This window comes from Hoplias malabaricus, chromosome Y (assembly GCF_029633855.1).
Source record: "Hoplias malabaricus isolate fHopMal1 chromosome Y, fHopMal1.hap1, whole genome shotgun sequence".
NCBI lineage: Eukaryota > Metazoa > Chordata > Actinopteri > Characiformes > Erythrinidae > Hoplias > Hoplias malabaricus.
This window is the reverse complement of record NC_089820.1, coordinates 61,463,638-61,475,744: the sequence shown is the minus strand read 5'-3', so window position 1 is coordinate 61,475,744 and position 12,107 is coordinate 61,463,638. Positions and strand designations below refer to the sequence as shown.

General features: G+C 43.2%; 1 protein-coding gene across 2 annotated transcripts in view; it reads left to right on the top strand.

The window, feature by feature from the left end:
* The window catches only part of LOC136678167 (sickle tail protein-like), a 54,146-nt gene that overhangs the window by 3,732 nt on the left and 38,307 nt on the right, over positions 1-12,107 (top strand). For both annotated transcript variants that reach the window (XM_066656093.1, XM_066656092.1), the window contains exons 2-4: positions 4,566-4,749; positions 5,740-5,938; positions 7,368-7,458. In XM_066656093.1, the coding sequence (XP_066512190.1) occupies positions 4,566-4,749; positions 5,740-5,938; positions 7,368-7,458 (474 nt within the window). The remainder of the gene's footprint in view (positions 1-4,565; positions 4,750-5,739; positions 5,939-7,367; positions 7,459-12,107) is intronic.

Here is a 12,107-nt window from a genome sequence, read left to right as displayed (position 1 = left end):
CCCATCCCGGGGGAGTGCAGCCCCTTGTATTTTCAAATATCCTCCAGAGCCAGTGGGACGTAGCTGGGGAGGCTAGATTTATTCTAGCCTGGCTGAGCTTTTCAAAGGCCTGGCGTCTGTCCAGCGCAGATGAGCCGTGGTCCTCTGGTCATTCCTTTACTCGTGATTAGAGCGAGCAGCCAACCGAACCAACTGCTCACCAAGCCACTGCCTTTCCTTTAAACTACATTTGCCTGAGCAAACATATCATGCCTGTCCCAATGAGGAGTAAAAGCCAGGAGACCCTAACTATCATGATCTGATTAGGTTATTGCTAAATATTGCTTATAGCACTTGCACTGAGTTGTGTAGCTTTTTGGCTTTACATGATTGTACTGTAATGACCCCTTTGCACACTTTGCACTGTCTGCACTCAAAAAGACAATGTCTTAGTTCTGCAAAATTTTGCGGAGTCATTTATTTAGCTACGGCTAATCACTTAGGAATCCTTTCATCTGACATACATCCGCTGCTCATTTTTTGCTTTGATATTTGTAAAAATTCCAGTTTGTCCAGTTTGCTGTTTCCTCTCACGTGGTTTCACCGCACTGAAAGTAGCTTTAATTTGCAGGACCTTTTCCCTAATGCTTTGTTGCATGAGCTGCTAAAGGAGCGGAGGTTTATGCAGTGAACTGAGCCGTCTGTCATGGGTTATAAATCTCAGCTAGGTTTGATGTGAAGCTAAAGCCCAGCCGAGACAATCAAGGCTATTATTCTTTCTGTGGTGTGGTGTAATGCTTGAGTGGTGAGGAAACCCTAAATGCACCGGCACCTGTGTGGAGATAGTATCAAGCGCTTTTAGTATCTTCCGCTTCTAAGGGTCTACTGCTCAGTTTTACCCACAGCTGCCAGCTGCCAAGGATGAGAACATTATTTAGATGTCTTTGTCATGCAGGTACTCCCAGGGCATCAGCATGATGTAGTACCACAGGGTTTTTTTTTTCTATTTTGCTTTGTTTTTAAATTTATTACAAACTCCTGGGAATTATTTAGATGTAAATCAAAGTTGCACTTTTTGTTTTAATTATCACAATAAAACGTTTAAAAAAATGTAATGTTTTTATGTTTTTAATGCATTCATTATCTTTATTTTGTAAATATAGCAACAAATATTTATCAGAATATAATGTATAGTACTTTGTAAATGTTTAGGCAACTGACAAAATGAGGTTTAAATAGCTATTTATCTAATTAAACAACAAAAACTCTCTCAAAAACACACACACACACACAACTGAGTCTTGTCACAGTTCCATTACAAATTTCCTTGCCGACCTGCCCTCACCAGATCCATAACTACAACTTTACAAGTCGTAATCTTACATTAACTTTACCACACGTCTTTATTTTTTAATGATTTTAATGATTATTGCAGTTTTAATGTGTAAAACAATTCTGGCTTCTACACTGTGATATATATCTGGAACACACACACACACACAGACGCACACACACACACACACACAGTGCACCTCACCCCTCCCTCCCTGCCTGTAAATAGCTCAGACAGGGTTAACCTGCTCCCTCAGACGTGATAATTAGCTCCTGCGTGTCCAGGGCTGCACACTGAAGTGATGATGATGGTGATAATGGATTTCTTTTCCTGCAACTCGCTTTAGAAGCTGGATAGGCGACTCAAAAGTGTCCATAGGTGTGACAGTGTGAGTGAACGTGTGAGTGTGTGGTGCCCTGCGATGGCCCTGAACGTGGATATTGCTGAGGAGACGTGATGGAGAGGAGGAGAGAGTTTGGCTCACTGTGTTAAAATGTGCTATGTTTTTATGGGCTTTAGTGTGCACAGGGATTGTGTACTAGAATGTGACTAATATATATGGAGTTGTAATGGGTGAGCGCTTCATGTAAGTGGTGTGTGTGGGTGTGTGTTCTCCTCCATATCTTTTGGGGACAATTTGATCATGAATTTAATATCAATGATGATAATAGAGTATATAATACAGGTGTCTGAAATACTATAGAGGTCAAATGAAAGCTCTGAGAAGGGAGGGAGCAGGTTAAGTGTGTGTGTGTGTGTGTGTGTGTGTGTGTTGCTGTGTGACTGTAACTAGTTATTTCCTGACCACATCCCATTGAAGGTTGGGCTGGGGATGAAGTCCTGCTCATTGTTCTGATTGCGTAAGATGGGAAGGAATGGGGTTATTTGAGACTGTGAGGTCACACACACACACACACACACACGCGCAAACACACTGTCATCTTCATTGCCTTCAGCCAGCCCTCATCAATGAGCACTGGGCGGAGGTTTCTCAACCTAGGCATGAAGAGTACTGCACTTTAATTCCTATATATAAATAGATGGGAATTTCATGCTCCAGGGATGAGATGCTATATGCATCATAAATGATCATAAAGCTTAGCATTAAGCGCCTTAACCCCTTATCGTCTGGTAAAGCTAAAGTCGTGGCTCCTGTTGTCAAAAGATCCAATGACCAGTGATCCCACAGACATCTGGAACTCCAGAATGCCTCCAGGGGTGTGTGTGTGTGTGGGTGGGGGGGTATGTCTCTCTGTCTTCCCCATTTACTCAGTGTAAAAAAGTCAAAGATTGGGGTTCTCCTCTAAGCATGTTCAGCTGTGAGATAATTGTTTGGATGTAATAGGCAGTCAGTCATGTTCCTGGTTCCTGTGTGTGTGTGTGTGTGTGTGTGTGGAGTTGTGATGAAACTCACTGTGACTCGGTGTGTGTGTGTGTGTGTGTGTGTGTGTGTGTGTGTGTGTGTGTGTGTGGAGTTGTGATGAAACTCACTGTGACTCAGTGTGTGTGTGTGTGTGTGTAGGCTGTGTTTGTCACTTTTCTGAGCCTCTAAAACTGCAGAGATGGCTCCAGGCTCCAATGTGTCTTTCGATCTGATGAATCTTCTTCACGTTTTTTTCTCACTTTCCCTCTTCACAAGGTTATCATTTTCAGTTTGGACACATAATGAATACTGATCAACTGCAGGCTGACAATGGATCAGGATCTGGGCCAGCAAACATTAAAGGGTGGTGTGTGTGTGTGTGTGTGTGTGTGTGTGTGTGTGTGTGCTCCTGGATGCAGGAACAGAAATTTGCTGCTTTATTTTTGACATTTCAACATGATACACAGAATACCATCAGTGGAAAACCTCTTTTATAATAAGAAATTCAGTGTGTGTGTGTGTGTGTGTGTGTGTGTGTGTGTGTGTGTGTGTGTGTGGTGTGTGTGGGTGTGTGTGTGTGTGGTAGGTTTGTGTGTGTGTGTGGTATATGTGTGTGTGTGTGTGTGTGTGTGTGTGTGTGGTGTGTGGGTGTGGGTGGTGTGGGTGTGTGTAGGTGGGGGTGTGTGTGTATGTGTGTGTTTTTATCCTTTTATACTGCCACTAGAAATAAATCCCCTTTTTCCTTTCCTTATTTTGAAGCAGATGACACAGCTCAGCTGTAACTGACTTGGAGAAGCCTTGACAGATTTGCTGTGTATTCACTGTGTAAGAAAACAGAGAGTACAACCCTGGGGCAGCTTACTGATCACTGAGGAACACTGTTGACTGCTATAAAAGTCCTTGAAGCATAGTACGTCTACACAGGGACCGTCCCGGCAATGCCCCCAGGCACTTATTCAAGACCAGACTCCAGTCTCTCAGAATGGTGTGAGAAATCCACATTAACGTTTCAAGAAAAAACATGCTGGTAAACTCCGAATAAAACGCAATAACTCATTCACCAGTGTCTTTTATTGCATTGGGAGTATATGTAATAATACAATTATAATATTAGTATCTTGTTTCTGTGGTGTAGCCCTGCTGCAGATGCGAATGGAAAGTGGAAGAAAGCGACTGTCTGTGCTTTCGGCAAAAACAGAACTTTGCCATTTTATTTCTGACCTTTCCACATGATCCAAAGAGCACATAGTAGAATATCATCAGTGGAAAAAAGCTCTTGTATAATAAGCATTTCAGACCCTGCATTTCCTTGGTGTGTGTGTGTGTGTGTGTGTGTGTGGATGGATCAGGCACAGGAAATGAATGTTGCGTTCTCTGCTCTTTCTCCCTCTCCTCATGTTTCCTCCGATGAATCTCAGTGTGACAGTTTCCCACATGGCATTTAGAGCCATAAAAAGCATTTAGAGCTTGCTGTAATGTGCACTGTGTGTGCAAATGTATGCAGACACTTCTAATTAGGGAATTTGGTGAGTGCGTGCAATGCCGTATACACATAGCTTGCATACTCGCCAAAGAAAAGCATTGGTCAATAGAATAGCACACGAGTGCAGCTGATGCACATGATCCTAAGGTCACCCGTGAGAAGGGTGGAGGTTTACGAGGTCAAACCCAGTGGCAGGAAAGTAACGTTTATACCAGAGCACTTACAAAGTTTCAGTTCCTAAAGTCTTTCAGTCTCTGTGAGTGCTGTAAAGATTTCACTGCCTGTGTGGTCAGTATTGTCTTAAATCTAGAGTGGTGTACACTACCTGGACCTGAATATTTTACCCATAATGTCCAGAAGGTGTTATATGTCTATATCTGATGTTGATAGACTGTATTCTGTTCTAGGCTAAGGGTCCTGTTCACAGTGGAAGCCCCCAGCCCAGTGTAGTGGAGCAGGGGGAGCGCCCCCTGGAGTCCGTGGAGGCCATGTCTGAAGGAGAAGCACCTGCCGCCTTCACCAGGGGCAGCAGGACCCGGGCCAGCCTCCCTGCGGTCAAATCCAGCAACTACACCAAGGACCGGTCGTTAGGTAACACGATACATACACCATATAACACTATGTGCTTCTGTTTAATCACAATGTCATCTGTTCAGTTTTCACCCAAATTCCCATCCACCTTAAACAGGTGAAGCAGTTGCATTCTTGGACCAGTCCACCTTAAATTGCGCCACCTTAAATTGTCTGGTGCCTATGCCTACTAATCAAGATTTCCTTTCCACCTTAAATGATGCCGCAACTGCTATCTAGCATCTAGGCATGAGACTATAACTGCTGAAGCATTTAAGGTGGAACCGAAAATTCCATAAAAACTTGACTATGAGTACAGTGTTTGTCAAAGCTTGTTATTTCAGAAGCTTGGTTCTGTGTGATTTATTTGGTCTTCCTTAAGAAGGAGCTTAAAAGCAGTGCCCAAGATGTAGCAATTAACGTGCTCACATTTCTTTAAGATGGCGTTCATTCCGATGCGTCTCGTATTTAACGTGTTTTACAGTGGTTTTCAGACTGCTGACCGAGTCACCGCTGCCACATATGTTACTCATTTGGAGCGGAGGCATTACTGTGATTTTGTTCAAAAATGTCAGGGGTTTAGTTGCGGCTGCTGGGATCCTGCTGAGGTTTTTTTAATGGACACATCACACACTGTCCACTCAGTTTACGCTGCTGTGAAAGAAATGTGGCTTTAAACGGATAATTACACAGTAAACCCTGCAGCTTGGGCCTTATTAAGTCTCAGACTGAAAAAGAGTAACACATTGACTGTTAATTTGACTCGCATCGGTCTGTTTAGTCGCTGGAATGATAAAAGGGTGAGTGATTTACTTAAAATCGTACACTGCAATATTTAATACATTGAAATTACAGCAAATCAGAGTCCAGCCATGGACTACACATGCTGTATGTCGACTTATTAGCTACTGGGCTTTTAGCAAATAGACCACAAAACGTGTTGGTACTTACAAACCAGAATTAAAAGTGGATATAATTAAGAGACCGACTGAGATTCACGTCTCTGTGCAGGGGTTTTGTACCTGCAGTACGGAGAGGAGACCAGGCAGATCCTGATGCCCAGTGAAGTGACCACGGTGGACACAGTCAGAGCTCTGTTCGTCAGTGCCTTCCCTCAGCAGCTCAATCTGAAAATGCTGGAGTCTCCGAGCGTAGCCATTTACATCAAAGATCACGCTCGCAACGTCTACTACGAGCTCACCGACGTCCGGTCAGTGTGGGTTATCCTCTCAACTCCCAGACTTCATGTTTTATTTCAGTATCTATGTGGTTTACAGTATATATTTACAGTTATGGTTTCTTTTTAATCTATATCTAATTTGTCCTAATAATAAAAAGGGATGGGAGAGGGTTACTGGAGTGTTCAGCTGCTCTGTGATGATGTGTGCGTGTGAGCATTTGAGAGAGGTGTGGCAGCTGCTTCACGTGTTTCAGAAGCGTGTGCTTGGCTTCACACTCCCAAAATTAGCCGGCAATGCATATCTGTGTGTGTGTGTGTGCATGCAGATTCATACAGTGGGTGGGAACCAGCAGTCGTTAACACTGGGAAAATAATTAGGCAAATTTCCAAAATAGATCTAAAAAAATGTAACTATGGCAATTTTTTGGGGGGATTTTATGGGAACACACACAATCCTAGTAGACCGGAAAAATGTACCATAAGCCGATTATTTGCTCAATTGAATTGTGGTATGTTTAAGTACTTTGTGCCGTCAGTCGCTAATCAATGAAGGAAATAATTCAATTCCCTTAAAAAAACAACCCCAGGCCTCTGTGCAGAGACCAGCGCACATGTTCTACTCAGTTATTCATCCATGTGGAGCACATTGTCAGTGTTAGCAAAGGAGCTAATATGGCTAACAGTGAAAGCTCATGAGGAGGAGTTGATATGCTGGTTCAGTCTGCTTGTGTACTAATTTGTGCATATGCAGAGTCCTTCAGCCAGTGTAGACACCTCTTAGCTGACATAACAGAACTAGACAGGGGGTTCTCCTCCAAGCGTGTTGAGCTCCTGTTATGCTACTGGCACATAAAAAAATATGATAATGCTCGCCCATGGCATCTGATTTGCATATTGCAAACCGGTTGCTGCTAACTTTCACTCTAAATTAGCACGATGGTGTGTTAGCGTGTGTGTGTGTGTGTGTGTGTCAGACTGCGTGCAAACTGCTGGATACACACCCTGCGCCATACCGGCCCCTGCGGCTCAAACACAAGTCAACAGGAAAGTCGAATGAATTTGTGTTCCATCACACGCGTGTGTGTGTGTGTGTGGGAGAGGGAGTGTGATGTGTGGGTTGGTGTGTGTGTGTGTTTTTTTAAAACATGGGAGCGGGGCTTGGCTTTTTATCAGTTCAGAATAGTTATGGGGAACAAACGTGTGTCAACATGCCCCATGACCTCTCTCTCAGAATGAGACGCTGTTATTTTTGGAGCCATTTGACAGGTGTGAACATTGTAGGTTTGGACACATTGATGGTTCCACTTTTTAAACTTTAGCTCTGACAATTTACAACCTGTTCCCTGCACGTGTTTCTAATTAGTGGAAAATTGTTCAGTTATTTTGTGTAATGATTATCTCTTCTCTAAACCCCAGCCCTTTTAGAAATATAAGGTTGTTGTGTGCCTCGTGTTTTTAGAAACATCACACCCCACTCCTGTCTGAAGCTCTACCACAAAGACCCGGCCCAGGCCTTCAATCACACCAGGAGCAACAATGGAGATGCCAGGGTGAGTCAGGATGTCCCAACAGCACTCCCTCACAAACAACCGCTTGCATGATATCGCTCAATGAATGTCAAGAACAAACATTTCGTAACAATGTCCCTTTAAATTCCTTGTGTTTCTGAACTCAGTCCATAACAGGAGCTTATTTGAGATGTCAGTAAGTGTCAGTGTCTCTGGAGTAAATACAATACAGACCGATGTATGATGCCAGACTTTAGTGGCATTTCTTTGGCGCTATAAAATTCCGATTAACATCTGGAGTGGAGTTGCCGTGGTAATTGTAGCCAGATTCTCTGTTACTATCGCAGTAATGACAGTTGTAAAGATTTCGGCAACCGTGCAGTTGCTCCACATTTTTGTGTGTTTTCTTCTTTATAAACAGTGTGCCCTTTTTGTTTAACTTTTTTTTTTGAGGTTTGCATGATCTTATAGATTTAAGAAAATCTGCAGTTGTGCTCTTAGTTGTATCTCTGCACAGTCCCCCTTTTGGAGTGATCCCTAGGATAATGGTCAGTCCTCATTGCTCATTAGCATCTCAACACTGACCCACAGCATTTCACAGATAAGCCAAGATAATCTGATATCACAGTGATTCCAAACATACGAACAATAGGGCATGGTTACCAGACTGTAGTTAATAACAGCCGGTGTCTGTGTGAGTGTAAACACTGAGGAATGACTGAGCACTGGATGGTTATTTGAGATGTGGTGTGGTGTGTGTCTGGGTGGGGTGAATTTGTATCTGATCATGCGTAGTTGAGGAGGAGGGTGTTGTCTGTTTGTTTGCTGTCAGCTTTGTGGCCAGGCCAGTGGTCCGTGTGTGTGTAGTGGGGTCTTGAGAATTCCTGTCCTGGGTGTGGGACTCAGAGAGAAAAAAACAAAACAAAAGAAAGAAAGGCCAGGAACTGTCTGCTCTGGAGAAATAGACACTGGAAGTGTGGACAGTGTCGCCACCTCTGATCTCTGCTGGTAATGAGAGCAGGGCCAGGGTCAGGAACACAAACACACGCCTGTCAACACCACTGCTAGCCTTGGGAAATTGAGTTGCTATAACATGGTGGTTCTGAATACTCATCTCTGAAATAGCCTTAAAGCTGATGTTCACGTATGCAGCCCTGGCTCAGTTAATGGGAAACAGAATTCTCTCGGTGAGTCGCACGGCTGAGAAACTGCATCCGGGGGGTGTTTGGATTGTGGAGAGACCTCAGAACGTTTAAAAGCATTAAAAGGGTTGAGGATGTTGTACAATTCCTGTTCTATAGGTGGGTAATATTGACTTATGTTTTGCTGTTTAAGGTGTATTGCTTAATTTAAGGTGGAACTGACTCCAAATTCGGAAGATATTCAGGAGTCTTAGCTAACTGTCCATGAAAGTAAACGTATACCAAAAGTGTGTACCGAAGAGTTATATTAAGTCAAGGTTCAACCACAAACAAGGTACAGCCAGCTGCTTACTCAAACTTTCTGTTCCACCTTAAAAGATGTGGAGCTTCTTTATGAACACAAACGTGGGTGTGTGGGGGGGTTGCTATGAGAACAATAGTCGTCTATGTTGCCTTTAAATAATACCAAAGTTAAAATTGTTTTTAGATAAAGTGCAAATCTATGAATCCTAAATTAAGCCAGTTTTGGAAGGTGTTAGTGGGGTCACGTCAGAACCCTATTGTGCTGTAAAATAGCAGAACTAGCCAAAGAATTAGATGATACGTCCTCATAGAGTTTCTCCAGCAGCTTAAAGCTTCCGTGTGTTTCCAAATTTCTTTTTTTTTAACCATTACTGGAGCACCTGTTCCAAAGACAGCCAGACGTAATGACATGTACATTGTGTTTTCATCACCTTTCAACTGTATGTCAAACTTACAACACGCCCATTTTTGCTACGGAAACAGTAGATCCCAACCTCATGTTGTTCTAAACCATTTACATTCCCAATGCAAAAGTGAGATCAGTGCTCAGATAGAGAGACGATAAACAAAAGCCTCCGCCAATCACAACGTGCGAATGTGTGAGAAGGCAAACATGTGCTAGCATGCTTGTTAGCATAACACACCTGTTCACAAGGCTTTTAAAGGAGCCATTGTTTGCGGCGTTTGCACCTCTCATGCTGTTTTTGCCAGTCTTTTAGCAGTTCGTCCATGGGTTAAGACTCTTAAAAGATTTAATGGGGCGTTTACAATATGAAGTCTGTTTATGGGCTGTTAGCTTAATCTTGTGTGCAGTAGCTATAGCACTCCTGCTGTATACTGACGTGGTAGTAACTTCATTGGGTTTGATTTGCATAATATTTATGTGTCTCTTTTAATAAACTTATGTGCTCCTAGAAGTGGGACACCAGCAGTATTTTGGAGTTTTAAAATTAAATTACACTGCACCTGTTCAAACACGCCTCCCCTTTGGGAAGATGGGTAATCCAAGTGAAGGAGTTTATCTGTTCTGAACCCCTCCCACTCCCTGCCTTTATAAACTACAGGCCTCAGCTGTAAAAAATCTGAAAAGCTAATTCATACAGAGAGACGTGATTATTAAATTGTATTATTTCTTTAAGTTAAAAACACGAGAACACAATATTCTCTACATATTCTAAGTTTGATGCCTGAAAAAAGTTGGAAATGAAGTGCATATGTTACTGTGGAGCGCAATAATCCATGTCCAGAAAACACTTCCTTCTAACAAACCATTTTGGTGACAGAGGACACCAGCTGATCCAGTTTTGTCGTTGTCATATTTCACACTTCATACATTTTAATGGCAGACATGTCTGGACTGCAGACACTCTGATTACACAGCAATGATGTTGTAATACAAAGAGAATGTGGCTTGGCGTTGTTACATAGAACTTGACGTCCCTAAAAAAACGTGATGTAGACGGCAGGATCTGTTTGTCCAAAATTTGGATGGCATTTTGAATTTTGTCTGTATTTGTGTTCATTTGATGTTGTAAAATATATATATCACTATGTGTCCGTGTTACAAAAAGAGTGTGTGAACTTTATCAACAGCATAGATCTAAGGCACTTACAAGTGAGCTGACAGTTTTTAATCGGGCGTCCTCCTTGCTGTTGTGCTAATAGTGGAGATGATGATAGATACACTCTGTTAATTCTCCTGCAGCTCTTTGCTTTATTCCTGCGTGTGTAAGCCTGGCCACTACTCAGAGACAGGTCCAGACAGGGCTATTGTTGGTGCCATATTCAGCCCTTTGTTCAAATCTTACTCTGCCATTATTCTCGAGACTTAATCACACCAGCCCAGACACAAGATGGTGTCTTTCGTTTCCCTCTTTCAGAGCTAGTTATTAATCTGAATAGCAAGTTTTCTCAGGTAACAGACACAAATAATTCCGTCCTTTTATCTGTCGCATCACACCATCCAACTGTGACTCCGTTCAGAGGAAATTCCTCTTTAAGTCATGAAGAAAAGAAATGTTGTTGGTGCTTGTTTTTTTTCCATAACCATGATCATTCTCCCTGAAAGGAATCGCCCATAAACGCTTTAACAAACACATCTCTTTTCACTGAAGAAATTAAGGGAACGTAAGGTCAGACTCATTTCCTTAGAACTAGGGATGCGTCGATCCGAATTTTTCAGTTCCGATACCAATACCGATACGTAAACTTTGCATATCGGTATCGATACCCCATACTGTTCCGATCACATTGCTGAATTTATAAACCATACACCTCACCTTTTGGGTTAAAAATATTAACAAAATAAATAAATTAACACAAATATAAATGTATAGAAATGCTATTTATTTGTCACTAAAACGAACAATTATGCAGGACCCTGGCACAACCTTCTTACAATATATTAAAATAAATAAAATGTTTCATGGGTGGCATGGTGGCGCAGCAAGTAGTGTAGCAGTCACAGAGGTTGTGGGTTCGATTCCTGCTCTGGGTGACTGTCTGTGAGGAGTGTGGTGTGTTCTCTCTGTGTCTGTGTGGGTTTCCTCCGGGTGACTGTCTATGAGGAGTGTGGTGTGTTCTCCCTGTGTCCACGTGGGTTTCCTCCGGGTGACTGTCTGTGAGGAGTGTGGTGTGTTCTCCCTGTGTCTGCGTGGGTTTCCTCCGGGTGACTGTGTGTGAGGAGTTGGTGTGTTCTCCCTGTGTCTGTGTGGGTTTCCTCCGGGTGACTGTCTGTGAGGAGTGTGGTGTGTTCTACCTGTGTCCGTGTGGGTTTCCTCCGGGTGACTGTCTGTGAGGAGTGTGGTGTGTTCTCCCTGTGTCTGCGTGGGTTTCCTCCGGGTGACTGTGTGTGAGGAGTTGGTGTGTTCTCCCTGTGTCCGTGTGGGTTTCCTCCGGGTGACTGTCTGTGAGGAGTGTGGTGTGTTCTCCCGGTGTCTGCGTGGGTTTCCTCCGGGTGACTGTGTGTGAGGAGTTGGTGTGTTCCTCCCACAGTCCAAAAACACACATTGGTGGGTGGATTGACGACTCAAAAGTGTCCGTAGGTGTGAGTGTGTGAGTGAATATGTGAGTGTGTGTGTTGCCCTGTGAAGGACTGGCGCCCCCTCCAGGGTGTATTCCCACCTTGCACCCAATGATTCCAGGTAGGCTCTGGACCCCCCGCGACCCTGAACTGGATAAGGGTTACAGACAATGAATGAATGAAAAAATGTTTCATACAAAAGTGCAAATAAGTAGCTTAGTCAT